This window comes from Argiope bruennichi, chromosome 6 (genome assembly GCF_947563725.1).
Source record: "Argiope bruennichi chromosome 6, qqArgBrue1.1, whole genome shotgun sequence".
Taxonomy (NCBI): Eukaryota; Metazoa; Arthropoda; class Arachnida; order Araneae; family Araneidae; genus Argiope; species Argiope bruennichi.
The window spans coordinates 115,123,462-115,149,594 of NC_079156.1; the positions used below are offsets into that span (position 1 = coordinate 115,123,462).

Below are 26,133 nucleotides of genomic sequence, written 5' to 3' on the forward strand. Positions count from 1 at the left end.
TATTCTGTGTTATAATATCGTCTTCTCCGTCTCTATTCTTTGAAGAAACATTTCTTTCGGAGTTTGGTGTTTTCATTAGGGTGAGTACTTTTGCCTATTTTATCTACTGTTAGAGAAGTTCGTTTGTAAGTTTCAACTCGCTTTTTTTTTGGGGGGGGAGGGGAGGATTCTGAGCTCCTTCGTTAAAAGTTATGTTTTTAGTTATTTTATTCTGTTGACAATATTTTCGGTTCGTTGATATTCATTTTATGAAAGTGCTATTTTGTGCATAATAATATAGTTTTTGTTTAGGCGGAATCATATCGTATTTTTTTTCTTTAGTTTAGTTCAGGTTATCGAATGTTAAAAATTAATTTTAATTTGTTGTGAGGATATAGCTAAAGTTGTGTATTCTAATATTTTTATATAATGCGGGCTGTGTTGAGCCCTTTTTTTTTCTTTTTTTTTCAGTGTTCTTTATAATAAAAGAAGTAATAGTTCAGTTTCCATTTCTTGTAGATTGTCGATTATCGTTTGCGGAATTTGCAGTTCTTGTTTTAAACGGTTTAGATTTTTTATATATACAGTTGCTTTTTTAATGTCTTGGCTGGTTAGAGTGAGACAGAGAGATAGACATGTTGTCATTGGTTGTTTTTATTTTACTCTCGTTGAATCATGAGCACACATTAAAAGTTCTTCTTTATTGTCCATTGGTATAGTAATAATATTTTCTTTTGTTTCAGATAATTATGAAGTATAAATTTTTTGTAGTCCTTCTATCCCATGCATCACATACGGTTAAATGTTCCGCAACTGTAAAATTTAAATAAAAAAAAGAATCATTTCAACAATATGACCCATTTATGAGGCTTTGAATATTATTATTTTAGGAAAATCAACAATTTTCTTATATTAGAAAAATTAGCTTTGAAGAAACTCCGTGCATTGAAACTCCGAGAGAGTACCTTCTTTGAGGTACTCCAATTCCCTGCGATTTTATAAAATAATATATCCAAATTTTGATAACTCGTTCAAACAAGGACAAATATTTTTAATTAAAATTTTAGTATGAAGATTTTTAGTAAATATAACTTACATGACAAGTGTCTGGATGAAATGTTTAAATTCCTAATTCATCTGAACATTTATTGACTCAAACCTCGTAAAACGTAATTCTTTAATTCATCCAGGCCATTTTTCCTATTATATATATATGCCTGCTTACTATTTATTACTGTTTTTCTGTTCTTGTATTACTGTGTAGAAATTATATATTGGGACCCTATAAGAATGGTTATCCTAAGTATACATAAACAAAATTTGCCTGAAATAATGCAGAATAATTGAATTAACAATATATATAACTTATATGGTCACAGAAAAGTTTTTTTCATCTATTTCTCTAAAAAATATCGCTTTTCAAATTTATTTCCTTTCATACAGACATTAACTGAAAACTATAGTTTTCTATATATTGTTTATGGTGAATATATTTTTAATTCCAGCTTTTGTCAACTTTTCGGTATTACTTTGATAAAAGCTTTATTTTTTCATGCAAGCGTGACTTGAACGTGAGGATAAAGTTTACCTTCATTTCATGCTAGTATTATCAGCTGCTAGTTGGTTTCACCAATATAAATGGGTATTAATATGAAATGAACAATGGTATGCTTTGAAATGAACAATTTATACATTTTTTTTTCTAGCCAACTTTAGCGATCAGTTTGTTTGCCCAGATTATTGACTTATTAGGTTGTTAAGTTATTAATATGGGGTGCATTTCTTCAAAAAAAACATTTCACTTAGTTATTCAATAAGACTAAAACGCACGAATACAATTAAAATAGTTTGCTGCAAGTATTAAAGCGTATATATTAAGAAATAAAAGCGAAAATAAAAATCCTGCTACGGATTGTATGATTGGTAAATGCACGTGCTTGATTGATTTTATGGAGAATTTGAATCTCGTACAAGATTACTTCTGAGAGTGTATCAAATTGAGTTAAAAATATTATTAAATTTAAATGAAACATTGTACAAAAAAGAAATTTATGTCATTAAAAAAGTATTTTTTTTTGTCTTTAGATAAAACAAAAAGCCCTTTTTATTAGATAATTATTTTGGAAGATATATCAGTTTCAAAAGGCAAGTTTTAGCAATTACGGCTGGACTTAAGATAAATATATGGGCGTCAAAATTGAAAAATATTTTCAGCGATTTCTCGCCAAATACAATCGTGACAATTTTTCATTGCAGCCTTAAAAACTGTTTTTAACATTTCTGGTATACAAACAGGATTGCAGAATTTTTTAGACGATTGACACGATTTTGATGTCCTTGGCGAGAAATCGTACATTAATCGTAAGTCTCCTATCACGTTTTTCTTATCTAAAAACGGTTAAGCATACTTTTGCATTTCTTAAACTTTTGTTTTAAGTCTATTGATTTCTTTATATATTCTTTCTTCTGACTAAATCTCCTCTTGGATGACATGGCGAACTATCTTCAAAATACTTTTAATAATATTTTGCAGCTCCATTAATTAGCTGAGCGAATCGTTGATTCAGTACAACTGTAAAAATGTTAAATGAATAAAGCAGTCTGAAATTCGTATGATGCTTTGTTTACATTTAACTGTTGTCATTCGACAATTAGTAATAAGGTCGATTTCAGTGCCATTAATATATATATATATATATATATATATATATATATATATATATATATATATATATATATATATATATATATATATATATATATATATATATATATATATATATATATATATAGTTTATTTCTATAAGGAGTTTTATAACTTCTGATTTTTATAGGATGTAACACGTATAATATTAGAAGCATTACACTATTCTGTTCATTATGCCATTTATCTCCAAATTCTCTGTCATTTCACCTAAATTTGAAACTTTAATTTTTAAAAAGATGTGATTGAACTTCAAGAAATGCAAAAAAATTTCTTACTGAAACAAAACATTTTTATCTCATATATAAAAAGGAATTTCTGTTTTTTTTTTTTTTTTTTGTATTTTATGCGCTTACGTGCCATTTACCCGATTGCAATAAAACTTTGCCAACTTATTGCTATCATTTGTGTGTAGGTTATAGGCATAGTACAGTTATTATATTTAATATACAAAAGATGAATGTTTGTTCGTTCATATTTAATGCGCTGCTGTACTGTTCATCCGATGACGAAAATTCTTTGCAAATTTATTGTTTCCATGTTCCATGTTTTTCCATGGCCCATTGTATGTTAGGTGCTCATTATTCGAATAGCCTCGAAATGTATTTGTTTTTGCTGAAGATGGAAAAACAAAAAAATACTATTAACTTGAAGTGGTATGTGATGTGCGAGGATAGAACCTGGGACCTTGCAGTCCAGTAACTAAACCATTATACCAAAATGATCGTTCGGGTAGAAGAGTTGTTTATAGGCTTATATGATATTCACCACAGTACTCTCCTTCCAGTGAGTCGGAGGTGAGACGAACGATGTGACTGTTGAGTGGTGATATATTGAGTAGCTGTTGTCTAAATGAGCCGGTACCCAGTTTGAATAGCGCCAAGCGTTATGGCGAGCGTTTGCGGGTGCTGATGCGCCAAGTGAGTCTGACGGCTTCGGGTTGCTGCTCTACGTGAGTCTGACGGCTTTGGTTGCGGGTGGATGGCGCCACAAAAGCTGTACGAAGGTTGAAGGTTCATCGTCCGAGGTCACCAATGAAGCGGTAGAAGATGCGCGAGGATAGAACCTGGGACCTTGTGGTTAGTAGTCCAGTAACTAAACCATTATACCAAAACGATCGATCGGGTAGAAGAGTTGTTAACTGGCTTATATGCTATTCACCACAAACTCTAAAGTATGCTAGAATAATGAAGTCAAAAAAATAGAATAAATATTACTTATACTTCTCTTTTATATATCATTCAATTTCATTGAAAGTATTCATTGTCGACTAGAAAATAAATATCATTCTTTCTATTATTCCTAATTAAACAAGGCAGCTATTTCAAATTTCAAACGTATTTCCAAAATTATTTCTTCTGTAGCAGCAAGGCGCCGCGTACCTGTTAGTTTCAAATAGTATAAAAAACAAAATCATTTATCTGTATTTTATCTGTACTAAGGGTTATTTTTCATGTTTTATGTAATATTTAGGAAGATCGTTCAATAAAAGATTGCCTCAGAGAAAAAAAAAATCAATGTACTACTCCGAAAAAAGTCCTTTCTGCGTTTTTCTAATTTCATTTTTTACATATTTATGAATATTTACGCAATTTATATTTTATATATATATGTAACATATTTTGATTGAAGTAGAATGCAGGTTCGAAACAGTGAAGAGACTTGGTATTTTTAATTACGTTTTATTCTATTCCGAGTGGCAGGCATGATTATATACAAGAAAACGCAGCGCGGCACATACAGAAGTAAGAAAAGGGAAAAAAGAGGGCCAAACAGATGATCACTAGCCTTATATAACATTGGATTTCTGGCCAGGCGCCAATTCAATACACGTGTGACCTTTGACACCTTTTGAAGGGTAAATGTATCACTTTCATTTAATACGTAGTACTGATGGCGCATTGTTTTTACAAAGGGATTAATTAAACCGAAAGTGGAATTGGATCACGAACAAAGAGAATGAAGTTACTATGGGCTAAATTAAGATAAAATATTGGAAATTAATTAAATTGAAATTAGAATTAAAATATCATTACATATATATATATGATTTATATTTTTATCTGTTATTATGTAAATACTTCTATTTATATGCGAGTATTGTTTACATATTTATCTAAATAAAATAAAAATATTTCTAGTTCCTAGAGCTTACGAAAAAATGCCATGATTGTGATATTCCGGAACTTTCCTATACACTTACTATACATTATTCCTATATTATTACTATACATTACTACTATACATTATTACTTTACTATACATTATTACTTTACTATACATTATTACTTTACTATACATTATCCCTCTCCCTTTCCAGGAGTTAAGCCTTTTTACTAGACATATTTAATCACATCTTCAACTTTTCTAGTCAAAAACACCAAAACAATCTTATTGTCTCATAGAGCAGTAGGTCCCCTCAAGAAATGAACCATTCAAAGTTTGGGTTGTTGATCAATGCAATTAATCATCTAGTGAATGTAAATGAGAAGTAATTGGCTAATAAATTACTTAACTGGCTTATGTAACGGGAAGTAATTGGCAATAAATTATCTTTCCCCTTATGTAATCATTCAACTCCTTAAATGCTGTTGAATGAAGAATCAGCTATTGGAGAATTGAGACATTCGGCCAAGGGCGTTTTGATTTACAGGTGGTTATCGAAATAATGGAAACACCTGTGAATAAAAATAATAATTTCGAATACGCTTCGCAAGCATTAAAATATAATAATAGCCACCAGTTTTTTTTTATAAATAGCAATGTATATATTCTGGTAGTTTGGGATAGCATTACTGAAATTCTGTAATTTTTGGATTTTTTTTCAAAAGAGTAAAAGGTCGGATCTCTCGGCTTTTCAATGAGGCCAAATTGTAGGAGCCCGTCTAGCTGGAGCAAGTGTGAAAGAGACATCCTAAACTTTAAGCGTTTCTAGAGGTACGATGTCTAAAGTCCTGGCAGCATACATACAGCGCGACAAGACAAGATCGGCAAAGCAAAATAATGGGCGGGAAGAGAAGCACAGTGCAAGAGACCGACAAGTATTGAAGCTTATTGTAATGTCTAAAAAGCGAGCAACTGCAGCAAAAGTGACCGCAGAGCTCAATACCCATCTGGATTCTTCAATTTCAGTGATTACAGTTAGAAATCACCTTCATAAACAGAACATTTATGGCAGAGTAGCAATTCCCAAACCACTTGTCACAGATATAAATGGTGAACGTCGTCTATAGTGGTGTCACACTCGCAAAATCTGATCGATTGATAAGTGGAAGAAAATAATATGGTCTCACGATAATATGGTTCACACTTTTCCCGACAACAGAACAGGTATTCATTTGAAGGACACCTGCACAAGCTTATGATTGTGATTGTCTCTTTACAAACATCAAGCATGGAGTCATGATATGAGAAGCCATGTCGTCGTTTTTTGCTGCACCAATCGTAACCCTGAAAGGAAGTATCACTGGGGAAAAGTATAGAGAAATTTTAGCCAACCAGGGCCTTCCTTTGATGGAAACTGTTTCCAGCAAGAAATGGAATTTTCTAGGATGAAATGCACCTATCCATGCAGCGAGACTTGTCCATTCATGGTTTAATGAACACGTGGATGAAGTTAAACATCTGCCTTGGCCCTCAGAGTCGCCTGACCTCAATATCGTTGAACCGTTATGGTCTATTTTAGAGCGCTCAATGCGGAATCGATATTCTCCACCGGCATCTCTCCCAGAATTTTCACAACTTCTCCAGGATGAATGGTACAATATTCCTCTAAATACTATTCAACAATTGTATGAATCGATTTCTACGTGAATCCAAGCTGTATTACATGTCAAAGACGGTCCTAGACCATACTAATAAAGGATTCTTTACAAATCTGACGTGCTTCCATTATTTTGATAACCACATATATATTTCTTGCTGAAAACACTTACTACAATTGAAACATTAAGACTCTTTCTAATAGAATATTAACTTTAAGTGTGTTTGTTTCTCACTTTTATATCCCGTTTTGGTCTGAGTATTCTGTTTTCCATGCTGCAATGACATGTGATCGTTCATATTTCTAAGAATTATTCATTGACTTCATCGCAAATCTACTTACGGTATTTTGATATTTGAAGATTTAAAGAGAACAATTATTCCTTCAATGTAGAAGTATCATTTTGCTCACATACTAATCTATGACTTTTAACCATTTACAATTTGCCATTATTTCCTTTTCGTTTCGTTTACAATTCTTTGTTCCCTCATAACCTTCAATGAATAAATTATAAAAATTTGCATTCTCGTTAACATTAACGAATCGGAGAAGGGGGTGGGGATAGAAAGTGGGATTTTATGCTTTAAGATCAGATTTATTCTTTTGGTTTGTTGTGTCTTTTAAATAATTTTGCTCATATTCAGTCAGAAACAATCGAATATTTTTTACTTTTTGAAAGGTCTGAAATATGGAAACCTTGTGGCAGTTGAACTTTTTTAAGCAATGCTTTTCTACGGAATACTTTTCCTATACAAAAGAAGAACGCTATAGGAACAATTTTAGTATGAATAGAAATTACATGGCCGAAACAAACAGTGCTAAAATATATATCTTACTTTTCTTATACAAAAGAAGAACGCTATAGGAACAATTTTAGTATGAAGAGAAATTACATGGCCGAAACAAACAGTGCTAAAATATATATCTCTAATAAGTAAACACGAAACATTTTCCTGATATGTAAAATAGTGTACATTTCAAATATTTCTGTAAAGAATTCCCTTTCGTTAATCTAGTATCGCTATATTGACATAAAATCACTTCAGTTTCAAAATAAAAGAATCTCATATTCTTTATTAATATACAGGATGGTTATAATTAAAGTTCCACTTTGAGATGGTTATAAAAGGAAAACTACTCAGCCAAATGTTATCAAATTTGGTAATAGTTTAAAGGACGTCATGGGAATTTCTTTTAGATCACAAAAAAAGTTTAAAAACTCACCACCGGGGGGTGGATGGTTCTGCATGCAATATTGTTAAGAAAAAGTAGAAAAGATGTGTTTAATCTTTTCTGAAATGTGTTACAAAGCATGTTCAATGTAGCGTCCACCATGTTTGGAAAGCAAGTTAAATCACATTACTGCATTCTCAACAGTAGCCCTTAGCACCTTCTTAGTTGTAGTAACTAACAGTAGCTCTTATCATCAGGATGAATGTTACGCATATTTCGGTGTACCGCATCTTTCAGTTCGGCCAAATTGTCACCATAAACAGTGCTTTTGAGATACCACACATTGAATATGCTTTGTAAAACGTTTCAGAAACGAATAAACACATTGGAAATCGGTTTCGTCATGTCGTATTTTGCTTAACAGTATTGCATTCCGCTCTATTTTTCCCCTGCTGGTGAGTTTTCGAACTTTTTTGGCAGGAAAGAAATTCTCTGACCTCCTTTAATTACACCGACATGTACGTAAAATTCTTCCTGATATGCTAAGAGCTACTGTTGAGAGTGCAGTAATATGATTTAACTTGCTTTCAGAAAATGATGGACGCCACATTCAACATGCTTTGGAACATGTTTCAGAAACGATTAAGCACATTTTAAACCGATGTCTTCATGTCGTATTTTGTTTAACAATCTTGAATACAGTGCCATTTACCCCAGGTGGTGTGTTTTTGAACTTTTTTGCGCTGGAAAGAATTTTCTATGACCTTCTTTAAACTGTTACCAAGTCTGATAACGTTTGGTCCGGTAGTTTTCCTTTTATGACCATTTCAAAGTGGAACTTTAATTATAACCACCCTGTACTTTAATATACAATGAACAGCATTTTTTTTTATAATTCCTATCAAAATTGTAATGATTTTATTATTTCCTTTATGAAAACCAGGAACAGGACCCTATAGTGCACACTATTTCGAAAATGCTTGGTTTAAGTGCTGAAGGTGATCATTTACCCAGAGTTGCGGACTATTATCATAACAAGAGTATCTTCATTACAGGAGCATCTGGATTTGTTGGATCAGTAAGCACCTTATGAAGTCTAAATTTTGTTAAGATGATAATATATTTATAATGACGAATTAGAAAGCTATAATTGATGTTAATTCTGAAAAATAAAATATATCTCAAATATACAGTATGCGCCAAAATATACAATACTGAAATGAAAAGATGAGTAAAAATACATTGTACTGAAATGAAAAGATGAACAAAATTACATTATTGCCATCTGTGAGTTTATTTTTCCTCAAAAGAAATTTGCATGTATGCATACACGCTATTAGCGAATTGATTTACCACGGTATGCGTAATGTAAGTGTTCAAAGTCTGCACCGCCTCGCTGTAGACAGTGTTCATATGTTTTACGCAGATTCTCAAATATATTTTGTAGCAAAGGTTGCTGCAGACTCCTGCAAAAAGAGATGATTTCCTCACGTAACACAAGCACAGTTCTTGGTGGATCTTCACAGTTGAACACACTCTCCTTTAACATTCTCCTTCCGTTGACACAGTACACTACAAGAATAGCGATCTTTCGTAACAATAAACAGAATAACTGTGTTACTTGGTGCCATCTTATTAAACTTCTCCTGGAATTGTTCTGCCACCTTTTTCAAACTCGGTCCACCTTCACGATCACTTCCATATGGGCGGAGATAATGTTCAACTATAAATACTTTTTCCTCCGTCGAGAGACCCATTTCCAAGAATAACTGCACAACGCAAATTCCTCTTCTCTAAGGACACATGTAGCTGGAGCTATGCCTCGTCGAGTAGCGCAACCACGTGTTAAAGATGCGCGATTTTCAGTACTGTATATTTTGGCGCATACTGTAGTTTCATTTTTTTGTTAATTTTAAATTTTATATCTTATTTTCAGTTTAAGTGATTTGAAAATTTCCATTTTACACAATTTCTAATTTGCCATTTAGGGCTTTATGTGCTTAAATATGAAATTATGTTACTGAATTATTGCTCATCTTCAGATATGATATGTATTTAAAATTTTAGTAATAGTATGATTGCCATTTTATCGTTCTATTTACATAGATTTATAAATGCATAATCAGATAAATTCTAAATTAATTAAATTTTAGTTTTATATGACTTTTGTTTCGTTTTATATGATTTTATATGATTTGTTCGATTCACCTTGAACAACATTTTGAGGAAAGCTCTTCATTTAATTTTTGATTCAAAGTAATTTCTTCACATAAAAACATTACAAAACTGTAAACAAATATAGCACCTATTCTCTTAAAAGAAGACAAGTTTCGTTTTGGGTATGTATTGTTCATTCTGATTGCTTTTCATTTCATTGAATAAATTAGCAATTGTCTTATCCACTGGGAATGAGTAAGACTGAATCTGATTTATTAATTAATAAATACTAAAATTTCAACATAAGTCTGATTCGTTGGCATCAGATTGAAAAATGTTGAAATGGTACTAACATAAATTACATTACAGTTATTATGCACAAATATATAAACTACAGTCTTAAGATAAATCATATTTAGATAGCAATATCAAATATGTATTTTTTTAATAATGTAATATGTTTAATAGCTTACAATATTATTCACAGCGTACAAATTTCTTTATTATTTATTTTATTACAATTTGTACAATCATATATTACTTTATGCTAAAGTAATATATGTACATATGTAATAATGTAATATATGTAGTTTCGATTTTCTTAAACATTGATTATCCATTATTTTTAGGATAGTTTGCAATTATTTCTTTCCTATTTTATTCTTGTGAATTATTGAAGGATGTGTAATAGCAGCTAACAAAATAGAATCATATATTAAAATGTACATCATGTCTTTTCAATTCAGGTTTTATTGGAAACTCTGTTGCGATGCTGCCCTGGAATCAAAGCCATTTATATACTTTTAAGATCAAAGAAAAATGTGACACCAGAAGTTAGAATACAGCAAATTTTCAGTAAAAAGGTATGGAAGTAGGGAAAAAGAATTCCTACCTATAAAAATTCATATTAAATGGTTAGTAAAAATACGGGTACTCTTTGGTCATTATATTAATCCTTGCCATATAAAGTATCATAACATTTTAGATCAGACCTTTCATATTCTTTGAAATGGTTTTATTTTCCTCTAATTGCTTGATCATTCTTTAACTTGAGAATTCTTAATATTTCTTCTAATATTAGGATTCACACATATTATATTTGGTGAATGGCCAATTAATAAAATTTGTTTTTATGCCGTAATCGAAAACGATAAGTAGAATCAGGTTGTTCCTTTCCATTTTCCTCGAATTCAGTCCAAACTAAAAAGAACAATATATATTGAAAAAGCATTCACTCATAAAGGTTTCTAAATTACTTTAAGCAGCATACCCTCGACACAAAAACGATTAACCTGTTTTTCAAACAGTTCAGAGTTAACTCTATGAATTCTGACCACCCGATATCGTCCTCTTCGACAGGGGCCTGACTCAGGCGTTTTGGGACAGTTAAATGAGTTTAAATGAGCGCTCCTCGAGAAATGCTTTTCATCCCTTAAATTCATTTAACCATCCCAAAGCGCCTGATTCAGGCCCCTTTTGAACGGGACGATATCGGGTGGGCAGAAATCATAGAGTTAATCTTTATTGTGATTTAAACAACCATAGTCCCTTCTGAATAGTTGATGCCTGAATAGTTGGCACTTCTGAACACAGGTGATACGCAATAAGATATGTTAAATTAATATTTTTATAGTTGGCAGCAATCCATTTTGGAAAATACTAGTAAAATATATGTTAGTCCTTAAGTGATCTTTATGATATAGATCGCTTTATTACTATTTTTCCAGACCTCTGCTTAAATTATATAACATAACTCACAAAAACACCTTGATAACATTAGTTTGATAGCAAAAGATAGGTGAAATTCCTTAGTTTTCATATAACTGTGGTAATATTAGCTGGAGAAGGGTGAAGTAAAGAAACCACATTTGGAATGGGGAAAGCGCGCAATATTGTATGATATTATAAAAATTGGGAAGAGAATATGGCATAATATTGTTTTACAATATTGAAACAGTGTAAAATAGAAGATTTTTGTTATATTGATCAATATTGGGTTTCGATATTATATAATATAATTTGTTTCTCGCCAAAATATTACCCATTGCTATAAATAATTATTAAAAACAAGCTGCTAACAATAGTTTAATGGAAATAAAATCGATAAAATTCCTTAATTTTCATAATACTGTGTTAATATTAGTTGGAGAAGGGTGAACTAAAGAAATCACGTTTGGAACAAGAAAGCACGCATTATTGTATGACATTGTAAAAATTGGAAAAACAATATGGCATAATATTGTTTTACAATATTGAAAAATTGTAAAATAGATTGTAAATAGGTTTTTATATTATACAATAAAATATGTTTTTCTCCTAATTATTACCCAATGCTATAAATATTTATTGAAACTAATTGGAATTACGCACTCGAGTATTTAAAAAAAAAATGCATTTTAACGTATCTTTCAACAACTTTCTAACTTAAGTTTACTAAGTTACATTGCTGTTATTTTTACATTGTCCATAAACGTTTCTGCATTTATATTCAGATTCGAAACCGAGACCATTTGGTGCGCATGCGGTGTTTTCGTTTTTACGCCATTAAGAAACACACACCTTCACTCCAGAATTTAAACGCATATAAATTTATTTATCTTCCCTTCTTCTTATCAATATAGTTATACATTACTCGAAACTTGATACAATAGATTAAATTATCTGTCTATAGAATAATTAGTAAATCAAAGGATTAGAATATAATATTAATCTTTGCCCATATTTGGGCAATGGCAGTAAGAAGCTATTTGATTCCAATGCTATCTCATCATCCGTCCAGAACTATCACCAAGGTCATAGACATACGTAAAAGATAAAAGAAGATAACACGACAAGTATTTAAAGATTATAAATTTTACCGGCCAACGCATGTCAGTACCTGTGTCTCTTACGTGAGCCATTGACTTCAGACTTTCGACTCGCGTCAAGATTGATATCGATTGTTTGACAACTTGCTGCGTCCATTGATTCTCCTTCTGTAAACAGAATTTAATGTCTTTCTTGTAACTCTAATTCATAAAATATAATACGACATCCCTATGATTTTTAGACATCATAAACACAATACACTACTGTGAAGTGATCGAAACCATGCTGTTGAAAATTCTATACCAATAGGAGCAACATTTGAATTGGGTAGCATTCAAATAGGGAAGTATTTGGTTCCATTACCTGTACATTTTACAGGAAAAAAGCAAACTGTGAAAGTTAATATTTTTCTGCTTTGGTATACATATTTATGCTTGCTTTATTTCATTTTAGAAAGTGACTCAAAGTTCGATGTACAATCTGTTAGGGAAGTAGAAATTATAGATAACTTTTAATTACGCAGGAATTTATCGTCAGAGATGCTACTTGTACAAGAAAAGCAAGGTAATAATAGCAGCAATAATATCGCAAATGAATGTGGGCACATGTATATTTCCATAGTAATCATTCAAAATGTTTACTATTCGCATTTATGATGAGGTGGCAAATCCTTTTTTTTTAAATACAGAGAGGTTATAATTAAAGTTCCACTTTTAAATGGTTATCAAATGAAAACTATTAGACCAAATCTTATAAAAGTTTATAATATTTAAATAAAAGGTCATGGGAATTTCTTTTACTCACAAAAAAAAAGTTCAAAAACTCACCACCAAGGAAAAATGGCACTGTATGCAATATTGTTAAATAAAACAATATTGAAATATTTTACAATATTGAAAAATTGTAAAATAGATTGTAAATAGGCTTTGATATTATACAATAAAATATGTTTTTCTCCCAATTATTGCCCAATGCTATAAATATGAAGAAAGTGTTTTAAATTGTGTTTAATCGTTTTGAAAACGTTTACAAAGCATGTTCAATGTGGTATCCATCATTTTCTGAAAGCTAGTTAAATCACATTACAGTATTCTTATCAAGAGCTTTTAGCACATCCCTCTTACTTAATGTATTCCTTTTACATTCTTTCTTTCGCCACAGAATATCCCCGAACTTGGAATCTCTAGAATTCCCTGTCGGTTGAAAGGATATATGTGGGACAATTTATTAAGAAAAAAAATTTTTTTAGTTTACATATACAATACACTGAAATAGTAACTATATAGAATATTATAATGTTGAAGAAGGTGTTCGGTGGGGAGTATGAGTAGATGAAATCTATTGAAGTTAATATATTCTGGAGAAGAGCTTGATTGAGAAACGAAACGAAAATTTATACTGGGCTCGAGTCTGGAGAAATCAATTCCTCGTTCTCTTGTAGGAACCGCACAAGATTTCTAATTTTGACCTTGGACATCTTGTTTCTCATAACGTTGGTCCACCAGATATTTTCTAGGTTGTGGGTGGGTTTTTTGAGATGAAAAGATGTGGTTAAAGGGCAACTAGTGGCATATTAAGGAGATCGCCTACTTAGCCGCAGCCACATTGATCCTATACTTTAATATTGAATCTCCTGAAATATGAAAGGAAAGGTCCGTGGCCAGTTCTAAAGATAATGTCAAACCTGTTCCAAGATGATGGGTTAAAGGACATTTTGGAGATGATTTGATAGATGTTTCTGCCAGTTGAGCCATTGTCCCATTCTTCTTGCCCTCGCTATAGGTTTAATGTATTTAGAATACTTTTCAGATGGCTTCTAGGAGCTGGGTATTGAACTGGCGTACCTTTATAAATGGCCTGTTTAGCTAGGGAATCTGCAGCCTCGTTTTCGTTGTGGCCCAATGTGCATCCTAACTTAATAGAAGGTTGGGGGAGCAGAATGGCTTGCATTTCCTGAACAATTGGGCTTGAGGTGAAAAATGAGCTGATGGCTTTTAAACTGGACTCAATATCGCTCCATATTTCAGCATTATGATCGAATTTTCTAGCCCATTTACATGCTTCCTTAATGGCCAGCAGCTCTGCTTGAAAGACAGAAATCTTTTCGTTCAATTTGCCGACCACTGATGAGGGATTTGTTCGTTTTGGAAGACGCAGAAGGCAAAGCCGGTTTTTCCTTCGATTTTGGACCCATCTGTAAAATTATCCAACGATACCTTTGCAAAGCACGCCAATCAATTGCATCCAATCAAATGGCATTCATAATAACATTTAACGAGAAAAGCATGGTTAGAGACAATGCTGATTTGTAACAAGGAGAGATTTGAAAAAAAAGGCTCACTTTTATCTGGAAAACCAAATGACGCGTAGAGCACATCTGCATATGTTGAGGTTTTACATAACCCCACAAACAGTTTCGTTTCAGAAACGATTAGACATATTTTAGACTGATGTCTACATGTCTTATTTTGTTTTACAATATTGTCTACAGCGCCATTTCCCCCCAGTGGTCAGTTTTTGAACTTTTTATTTTGGTGGAAAAGAATATTCTATGACATTCTTTAAAGTATTACCAAGTTTTATAATATTTGGTCCAGTAGTTTTCCTTTTATGACCATTTCAAAGTGGAACTTTAATTATAACCACCCTGTATATATGCTAAAAACAAGGATATTGTTGCATGCTTTGAGTAGATAATCTGATATTTACTTCTGAAATCCATCTACCTGGCTGACTAGCAAACTGTATAGCACATGGTGTTGATTTTTCTTCGACTATACTTTCCTATGAGAATTTAGCTTTTATTTTTATATTTCCAATTATCTCTTGCGTAATTTGGGATAATCGAGTAGGCATCGGTAAACCAAACAAAAACCCAAGAACGGATTTTTCATTGAGATTTAGGTTTATGATACTATAATGTAAATGAAAAGTAAAATTCTAAATAGATTGAATTGATTGATTAAAAAAAGAAATTAATTTTTTTTTTCATTTAATGTAGCTGTGAAGATTTTTTCAACTCAATCAATGTTGATGTTTTTGTGTTTTCTAATATGTTTCTTGTTTTGCACTTTTAAGATTTTCGATATTATCAAAGAAGAGAATCAAGAGCAGTTGAACAAAGTACACGTGATATCTGGAGATATTACACTTTCGAATTTAGGAATGAGTGAAGAAGATACAAGCTTACTACTTGAAGAAGTATCTATGGTATTTCACTGTGCAGCTAATCTATCTTTTACGAGACCTATGAAGTACGGATATTACTTTGTATTTTTGTCCAAAAGTTTATTACATGAATTGTTTATGTGAATATTTTTAAAAAAAGGTTAAACCAAAAAGCAATGGCAAATGAGGTTAAATTCCTATTTAAATCCCAACTCTTAAAATTGAATTTTTTGAAATTGAAATTGAAATATTTTTTATAAAAAATTTGTGCGTCATAATGTGGCAATAATTTACATATTTTGAACTATAAAGAAGTTAAATTTTAAACTGATTACCTATTTACACCCTTTTGGAAGTTTACGAACTAGATAAAGACAAATCTTTCCTGCAATATTTTTTTTATAATTTCTAATACAGTCAAAATCACTCTTAAGGTGGGTTCACACGAGGCTAACAATTGTGCGCAATTGTTGTCTCTCTACTGTTGTCCCTGTATTGTCCCCGTGTGAACAGTTGAGACAATGTCGATGGGACAATGGCTAATAGTTGTCCTGACGGGACAGCCATTTGCCATTGTCCCGTCGCAGTTACGTGATTTTCCTGAAGTAGGCATAACCTTCTACTGCGCGCAATAGTTGGCTTCGTGTGAACCCACCTTTATTATACAGTACTAAGGTAACATAGGTATGCAAAACATGAATATATAAAATGTCTATATTCTCATAACCATTAACAGAAAAAATTTCCTGAAGTAATTTCATAAGACCTATTTTCATAAGTAGAATCCTGTAAGTAGAATCATAAATCAGCGGAATCGGCAGAATTTAAAAAAAAAAATGAGATTATGGAAACAATACGAAGAAATGGAACGAGAATGCTGAAAGGTGAAGAATACATCAGCAAGTAAAGGAGAAAATATAATACAAACGCCAAGCAAGATGTCGCAATTGTAGAGGACTAAGGAAATAAAGTAAAAATTACCATTATATGAAATATATATATATATATATATATATATATATATATATATATATATATATATATATATATATATATATATATATATATATATATATATATATATATATATATATATATATATATATATATATATATTAAAAAAATACTGTTGGTAAGTACATATACATTCTCGTGAAGGCCATGAAACTGGTTGGAACTTACACGAATTTTGGTTCCCAAATATTTATAATATTGTTACGAAATTTCCGCTGTTCGTTTGGATAGTGGAAGTTAAATGGTGTGAAGAACGCTCAATCAGCAAGCGGCAGTAGAAAATAAAACAACGACGTTTATTTACACGAAGACACACAGGACAGCATAAAGACCACAACTATATACAGCATAGAGAAGATAATTATCTTCAGCCGATATGTGCACACAACAAGACTCTACTGCAGACAGTAGCGCACAGCTAAGTTCAGCACTAGCTTGACTCCGTCGCTGCTCTGCTAATCTCTAGAAGACTGGTTCTTCATCGTCGATTCCGACTATTCTACTCTGGCAGCTGCAGCCTGCCTCCTTTTATAGGTGTCAGGAGGCGGGACTAGAAGCCTCTCAACCAATCAGGAACGTTCGAGGCTTATCTCGGTTCCTAATGGACGGATAGGGAAAATTCTCGATGTTTCGGGTATAATCTATTTTGGCGCCAAAGTATCCAAATGGTCACCAAGTTTGTAGCCAAGCTCTGGGACCTACGACGGGACACCCGGACTCAGTCCAATGTCGATGACTGTAAAACAATCTTTCTGATTATGGAACCAATTATGCTGGGAAGCAGCATTACCGATTCGTAACAATATATTTAATCCAATATCAAAATATTTGTACCACTGTCATAGAAACCTATATAAATTTTATAATGACGTAAGAACAAGTTTAAAAGATTGCCTCCCTAAAATTTATCTATCTGACAAATAATTGATAATATTAAAGTAAAAAAAAAAAAAATTCTGAAGGCATTGATTCTGTTATTCAAGACAAAAATTAGGAACCTATTTTTTTTTTTTTTTTTTTTATTAATCGATTGATAATTTGTGCTCCATTTATTTATAAATGAAGCAAATTGTCAATATTTGACTTTTAGTTCATCCTGAAATATATTTAAATACTCAATACTCATCCTACTGAAATGAGAAAAAAAATTATCCTCAGATGGTTTACCAGTTTTTTTGTTGTTGTTGTTGCTTATTTAACAAATGCGATTTGCATTAGTAGGATAAAATTAACAGCAAATACAAGGTCATATAATTAACGGCCTTTTATTTAATTGTATAAATATATCGAGGGTATTAGAACAAAAAAAAAACTTGCAGTTTTCCGTATTTTACTAACATAATTCTATTAGATTTCATAGAGATTGTTGATAATTGTCTAGATCATGCTATTATGAAATTCTAAACAAGGAAAGAAACCAAAATCGATTATTCCGAATAAATTGAATAGACAAATAAAAATTTTGTTTGATACCTACAGATATGTGATAAAACACAGTTAAAATTCCAATTTTAAAAATTAAATATTTATGTCATCCAATGAAGGAATCTCTGATAACTAATATGGGCCGCGGTGGCCTGGTGGTAAGGTCTCGGCTTCGAAACCGGAGGGGTTTAGGTTCGAGACCTGATTCCATCGAAGAACCGTCCTGTAAAGGGGTCTGTTGCGCGTTAAATCCGTCATGACCAAACGTCCTCCCGCTGGTGTGGTGTGGAGAGGAGGGTGCCAGTGCAGGTGTCGTTCTCGTCATCTGACCGCGGTTCAAAATTACGAGGTCAGTCCCAAAATAACCCTAGTGTTGCCTTAAAACGGGACGTTAATATAATTAAACTAAAGTAAACTGATAACTAGTATATTTTCTATTATCCTTTTGTATATAATTAGTATAAATGTTTTTCTCATCATATACAGGTGGTTATGAAAATAATGGAAACACCTTCGATTTATAAAGAATCCTTAATTGGTTTGGTGTAGGACCGCTTTTGGCATGTAATGCAGCTTAGATTCGACTGCCTCTAGAAACGCCTAGAAGTTGAGATGCTTCGGTCACACTTCCTCCAGCTAGACACGCTCCTACAATTTGGCCTCTTTGAAAATATGGAAGGTCCAAACTTTTACGCTTTTGAAAAAAAAAAAAAAAATCCATCAATTACAGAACTACAAAAAAAGCTAACACATACTACCAGAATATATAAATTGTTATTTATAAAAAATCTGGTGGTTATTATTATATTTGAATGCTTGAGAAGCGCATTAAAAAATGTCACATTTATTCGCAGGTGTTTCCATTATTCTGATAAACATCTGTATCACTTATTGGAAAACTTTTATTTAGTAAAAATCCCTTTTCTCCCTTCTAGGTATATGTTTTTAAATGTTGTTTTATCTTTGAATTGCGTCATTGAATTGTGTAGGAGAATGAAAAAGTTTGAAGTAAGCTTTCTTTGGTTTATACTCCAGAAGATTTTATTTATATTAATATATATATAATTTATATTAATATATATATATATATATATTATTTATTATAATATTTATTTAATGCAATGTGAATCAATACACAAAGAAATATCGCTTGAACTACGAACTCATCTTTTGTGCATACTTTCAATAGTTGCAGAATTCCTCAAAAAAGTATCCTGACAGTTAATATTGAATCGATGAAATGTTATGGATCAATGAAAGTTAAATCCAAGAAAAATATCACTCAATTTGATAATAATCACTTGAATGCACCTTAAGTGCACTTGAATCACATTTATATGAAGGACTATATATATTTATATATGTAATGATATTTTAATTCTAAGTTCAATTTAATTAATTTACAAGATTGTGTCTAAATTTAGCCCATCGTAACTTCATTCTAAAATATTCTCTTATTTCGTGATCCAATTCCAATTTCGGTTTAATTAATTCCTTTGTAAAAAAATAATGTGCCATCAGTGCTACGTATCAAATGAAAGTGATACTTCCGTTGCCCTTCTCAAAGTCAAAACGTGTATTGAATGGGCGCGTGGCCAGGAATCTTATGTTATACAAGACTAGTGATATTTTGTTTCGTCCCTCTTTCTTACTTCTGCCTTTGTGTCGCACTGCGTCTGCTTGTAAATAAATTGCTTTCCCGAGATGGATATTAAAGAGAGAATAAAACGAAATTAAAAATCCAATACGGATCTTCACTGCTTCGAACCTGCATTCTGCTTCAAACAAAATAATGTTATATATACACACACCATAATTACTTTTTTATAGAAACATAGAATAAATTTTTTTTCTATTAAATTATTTTACGTTTTGAAAAACCTTCACATATACAATTTTAAATAATTGGATTCAAAATAATTGTGAAAAATAGTAGACTTGAAAAAAGGAATGCCATCAATAAAAAGGTTTAAGGGTAGATACATTACATAAATGACGATAAAAAAGAAGTATTGTACTGTTTTTTTCTTTATTCATATTTTTTATATGTATATTATATTTTCATATCAGGTAATAATAATTTTTCTCGATGCATACTTACTTCTTTATAGAAACGAATCTTTATGATATATTTTACAAAATAAGAATTCATCTTATTTAAATGCAAATAACTGCAACTTGAAAAATAATTATTTCATCTCATAGCCAGTCTATTGCCCATTACTATATCAAAATGTACCAAAATATTTATTGTCTAAGTAATAGTTCTTCGTTTAACGAAATGTTAACTTTCTATGGAACTTGCTTTATTTTATGAGTAATTCCATTATTACCTAGTATTGTTTCTAACAAGGAGTTGAATGCCTAGTATTGTTTGCAACAACGAATTCTATGACACTTTGCTGATACTTTCAATTGATCTACTTGTGACTCTGCATCTGATATTTCATATTTAACAATGCTTTAACCATGGATAAATATCTGTGCCTTATCTCCGTGGAATGGCCCTTTGTTGTTTTTATATGAATATTTCGTCTTAAAAGGACTATCAAGACTATATTTGTAAATTAGAAAGTAAAACTTTTTTCATGGCTCGGTATTGTGGCTGTCCAATACGCCTGGCCTTTGTGTTTGAAATAGCTTGGCAAGTTATTCTTGCCTCTGCGCTTTCTCTGAGGGAAATCTTACATGTAGTAATACATCGTGAATTGACTTTTCTTTTCTAGGATCATACTCTAGTGGGTACTAAATAATCTTAATTTTTAATGAAAGATAAATATTTGCAAAAGAAAATTCAACTGTTTATTAAAAGTGAAGAGAAGGACAACTGTTGCATAAGGTTTAATAGTGAGTCCTCCATTGCTCTTTTTGTGAAAGCGCATGGCCAAATCAATTTACAGCGTTTCCGAAATTTCTAAGAATTCATTCTATGCCAATACTGGAGAAAGAGCTAACAATTATTTTCACAATGATATTAGCGATACCATTATATCAAAGAGCATTATTACTTTGTGGAGTTCTTAGGATGTCATCGATTTATCATTCAGAGGGCATGATTTCTTTGAATAAAATTTGTTCTGGTTGTACTAGTTTGATAATGCAGCCATTATAACAATTTCTGTTCAAATCCTACTAGATCAAGTGTAAGATGTCTGAAGGTGGTTTGTAAGCATTTTTATTGGATGTTAAGGAGTTCCATAAGGTATTTGATTATGCTTCGATTCTAAACGATCTCTACATTCCACATAGACTCGTTTAACCGATTTTTTTTTTACAACGCTCTTTTACGAACAAGAAGGTTTTCTAATATATCATTTATTCTCTTCTACTCTATTGTAAGTGTATCGTTAAGGTTTTAAATATTTGCTGCTGTATTTGAAGAATTTTACCCTAGTTAGAATTAAAATTTTAAAAAATGGTTTTCGAACTTAGGGAGTTCTAAAATGCTGAGAATAATTCACATTCTAGATTTTTTTTTTTGACGATTGCAATAATATCTACATACATGCAAGTAAAAAAATAAATTCAGATTATTTAAATTTTTATATAAGATTGCTGAGATGCACTGTGCATTAAAAATGTCCATAATTATATGGATTACCAGTTGAATAGAGAAATATCCGTCTGAGAAATGGTTATATAAAACATTTGATACAATAGCTTGTTTCAATATTAGATGATATTTAAACAAGATTTGTTTCTGCATGACATTTTTTGAAAAGTGAAAAGCTAGTATTGCACCGATTAAAATAACTTCTTTATAATTTACTGAGTTGGAGATGGAACCCATGGTTAACAGCAGCCATTACAATTCTGAAATAGGTGCTATTCCTATTCCATAAGACTTTCATATTCAAAAAATCTAAATTAATTTTTAAAAAACTGATAATTGAATTATATTTATTACTTCAGTCCAAATTTACGTTTTTATTCATCTCATCTATGTTCCTGTTGGACATCCACAACCTTGGATTTTCATCCACAACCTTGAAAAAAAACTATTGTGAAATCCGATTTGTTTCCTACAGGCAGCCGCTTCTTCACATTTGGTCTATTTTATTTCATCATCTCTAACCGTACGATGTGCACAATCCTTCCCAAGCATTACTTTAACACTATACGAAACAATCATAAAGAAATAAAAATCTGTTTCATCCAGCTTCAATTCACTTTACAATATACTGAGCAAAGATGAGACTTTCGGCTTATTTAATTGTTAAGTTTGAATTAGAAATTTTATTTCATTAAGTTAATTTTAGTGTATTCATCTTAGCATGCAAGATTATAAAATTTCATTTTCGCATTTTTTTTTAGCAAGCACAGACTTTTGTTGTCGTCCAGCTTCTATCTATTTTACAATATATTGAGCAAAGAGGAGACTTTCGGCTTATTTAATTGTTAAGTTTGAATTTGTAATTTCATTTTATTCAGTTAATTTTAGTTTATTCATCTTAGCATGCAAGATTATGAAATTTCATTTTAGCACATTTTTTTAGGAAGCAAAGACTTTAAAAAAATCAACAACTGTCTAAAAATCAACAACTGTCTATCTAAATTTTACTTTCCGAAGTAGAAACGAAATTTTATATTTTACATCACAAACTAAATTTGTTCGATCAAACTATTTTCATTTTCCTTTTGTTTAATCGTTTTCATTTATTTTAAAAAAAGAATGACATTATCATCTCAATCTGAAATAAAGCGTGATGTCATATTCTGTTTCATTTTAAGGATTTTACTTTTTTTCTCATAACGTATGCAAACTTCAAATGTTTCCAAAGGAGCCTATAATCCAACTATTTCAGAAGGCATTTGATCATCTGCACATCAATTAATAACAGCAACAACTCAACAAAAATGACTAATTTGGAAAAGGGATGTCTAACTTTTGGTGCTCTCATTGGCATCAAAATGTTTTGTATTATAATTTTTTTCAAATGTGAATGAAAATTTTAAAAAAGACAAAATAAGTCTTTAAGATTAAAAATGCATTTTTTATTGAAAAGCTTTTAATATTAAAGAAATACCGTAAAAGAGTTTTTATTCCTTAATATACAGGGTGGTTATAATTAACGTTCCACTTTGAAATGGTCATAAAAGAAATACCACTGAACCAAATGTTATCAAACTTGGTAATAGTTTAAAGGAGGTCATAAAAAGTTCTTTTTTAGCAAAAAAAGTTCAAACACTCACCACCAGGTGTGAAATGGTGCTATATGCAATATTGGCAAGCAAAATACGACATGAAGAAACCGGTTTCAAATGTGTTTAATCGTTTCTGAAACGTGTTACAAAGCATGTTCAAGGTGTGTTATCTCAAAAGGACTGCTTATGGCGATGATCTGAACAATTTGGCAGAACTGAAAGAAGCGATGCACCGACATGTGCGTAACATTCCTCCTGATATGCTAAGAGCTACTGTTCAGAATGCAGTAATGCGATTTAACTTACTTTCAGAAAACGGTGGAAGCCACATTTTAAATGCTTTGTAACACGTTTTAGAAACGATTAAACACATTTGTCTGAACCTGAAACCGATGTCTTCTTTCATGTCCTATTTTGCTTAACAATGTTGCATACAAAGCCGTTTCTCCATTACAGGTGAGTTTTTGCGCATTTGGGGGGGGGGAGCGGAAAAGTAATTCCCATGACCTTCTTTAAACTATTACCAAGTTTGATAACATTTGGTCTAATAGTTTTCCATTTATGACCATTTCAAAGATTAACTTTTATTACAACTACACTCTATATTGAAAAATGTAAATTCATGTTTTCATTTAGTTTCGGATTTTCACACGCTGTCATTCGGAATCAAATCTGTTCGCTAAGCCCAAAATGGCTTCAATTCTATAAACATAAATTTATAAAGACACAAGCTATTTATTTAAGAAGACATATGTCTATACTCTTAATATTCATTAACTAATTATTGAATAGCATGTAATGTGCAATTGCATTTTTGATCGACTGTACTTCTCAAAAAATCTTTGAAACTTTTTAATATCTTTTCTAGGCTTTAGTATTCACTTCTACAGCATATACTAACTGCAATCACCTAAACCGTGTTTTAAAAGAAGACGTTTATAGACTACCTTTCAGAGCAGAAAAATTTCTTGATGCATTCAAGTAAGTTACTAAACGCCTTTTTTACAAATTGAACGTCTTTATGTTTTTCTCTCTCTGATATGTGTCATTATAAATACGAAAGAATATAAAAATTATGCATGAAGGATAATTCAAAATTACTGCAATTTTCTAATAATGAGTAAACAATAGTTCTTTACGTGTATAAAATAAAAAGATAACAAAAACTCTTCTGAGCTAAAATATATGTCCATTTATTTATTTATTTGCTTTCAGTATAAGTGCAGGGTAATTATAATCTAATTTCCACTTTCAAATGGTCATAAAAATAAAACCACAGGATCAACTATTATCAAACTTGGTAGCAGCTTGAAGGAGGTCATGGGCTATCTTTTCCACAAACAAAAAAAAAAGTTCAAAAATTCACCACTAGTGGGGAGAATGATCTGTATACAATATTGTTAAGCAAAACTGGACATGAATACATCGGTTTAAGATGTGTTTACTCGTTTCTTAAAAGTGTTACAAAGCATGTTCAAAGGAACGTCCATCATTTTCTGAAAGCAAGTTAAATCGCATTACTGCATTCTCAACAGTAGCTCTTAGCATATCAGGAGGAATGTTACGAACATGTCGGTGCATCGCTTCTTTCAGTTCTGCCAAATTGTTCAGATCATCGCCATAAGCAGTCCTTTTGAGATAACGCACCTTGAAGATGCTTTGTAACATGTTTCAGAAACGATTAAACACATTTGAAACCAGTTTCTTCATGTCGTATTTTGCTTACCAGTATTGCATACAGCGCCATTTCACACCTGGTGGTGAGTGTTTGAACTTTCTTTTGGCAGAAATGAGATTTCCATGATCTGGTTTAAATTATTACTGAGATGAATAGCATTTGGCCCCGTAGTTTTGTATATGCCCTTTTTTTTTTTTTTTTTTTTTTTTTTTTTTTTGCTTTCAGTATAAGTATATAAGTATATAAGCATTATAATTGCAATGCGTTTGAAAGATATAAACTTAGAAAAGAAATGAGTATGCTTGATAGATAACTTAACATTTGCTGTAAAAATATGAAATATATATATATATATATATATATATATATATATATATATATATATATATATATATATATATAAGCATTTAAAATTGCAAAAATGGTCTACATTTCTCTCTGGAAACAAAACTTTAGTAAATATTTAACATTACTAATTGCTATTTTTATTTCGATCCAAATCCTTTGCTGCATTTAGAACTTGTAATTGTCCGATCACTAATTCTAGTAATTTTTGACATTTTTCATTTTTCATTTTTAATAGTCGGCTTAGAATTGTTTTGTTAGAAATAATTTCCCCCACCTACGTATCTAAAAATATGGTTAAATTCAAAGCATTAAAGTCTATTTAATTTTATTATGTTCTATTAATAATAACCGGTAATGTAATCAAAATGTGTATATACTAGCTTTTATTTAAATGATACAAAGCAAGATTTTATAAATTACAATTTACGATTTAAAAATATGTTATTCGGGTATATTAAGATATTAATGGTATTTTTTTATAAATAAAAAGAGGTCACTCTCTTATTTTCATTGAAAAATTATTAAATAATCATCTGTATGATCGATAGCAGTTTTTTTTCTTTTTACTTCAAAGGAAGTAATTAATTTTTGCTGATTTGATCTTTCTTCCATCTTATGTGTAAATATTAAACATTTTTTTCATCAGATTATAAGATACCCATAAGTACACTGACTTGCTAATATATTTCTTTTAAAAAATGAAGTGTTTTCTGCTCTTTATTTCGCTTACAATTATTTTTTTTTCATTGAAAGGCCCTTGACCGTATCCGA

At 31.1% G+C, this 26,133-nt stretch overlaps 1 protein-coding gene across 3 annotated transcripts in view; it reads left to right on the forward strand.

The window, feature by feature from the left end:
- LOC129972346 (fatty acyl-CoA reductase 1-like) overlaps nucleotides 1-26,133 on the forward strand; it is a 69,375-nt gene that overhangs the window by 22,598 nt on the left and 20,644 nt on the right. For 2 of the 3 annotated variants that reach the window (XR_008784851.1, XM_056086452.1), the window contains exons 1-6: nucleotides 22-80; nucleotides 8,563-8,697; nucleotides 10,523-10,639; nucleotides 15,663-15,838; nucleotides 19,127-19,199; nucleotides 24,205-24,317. Coding sequence is in view for 2 of the 3 variants with exons in the window: in XM_056086452.1 (XP_055942427.1) it covers nucleotides 8,596-8,697; nucleotides 10,523-10,639; nucleotides 15,663-15,838; nucleotides 19,127-19,199; nucleotides 24,205-24,317 (581 nt within the window). In the remaining variant the exon portion in view is untranslated. Of the gene's footprint in view, nucleotides 1-21; nucleotides 81-8,562; nucleotides 8,698-10,522; nucleotides 10,640-15,662; nucleotides 15,839-19,126; nucleotides 19,200-24,204; nucleotides 24,318-26,133 lie in introns of those variants that run through there. The other variant, XM_056086453.1, reaches the window with a different exon arrangement.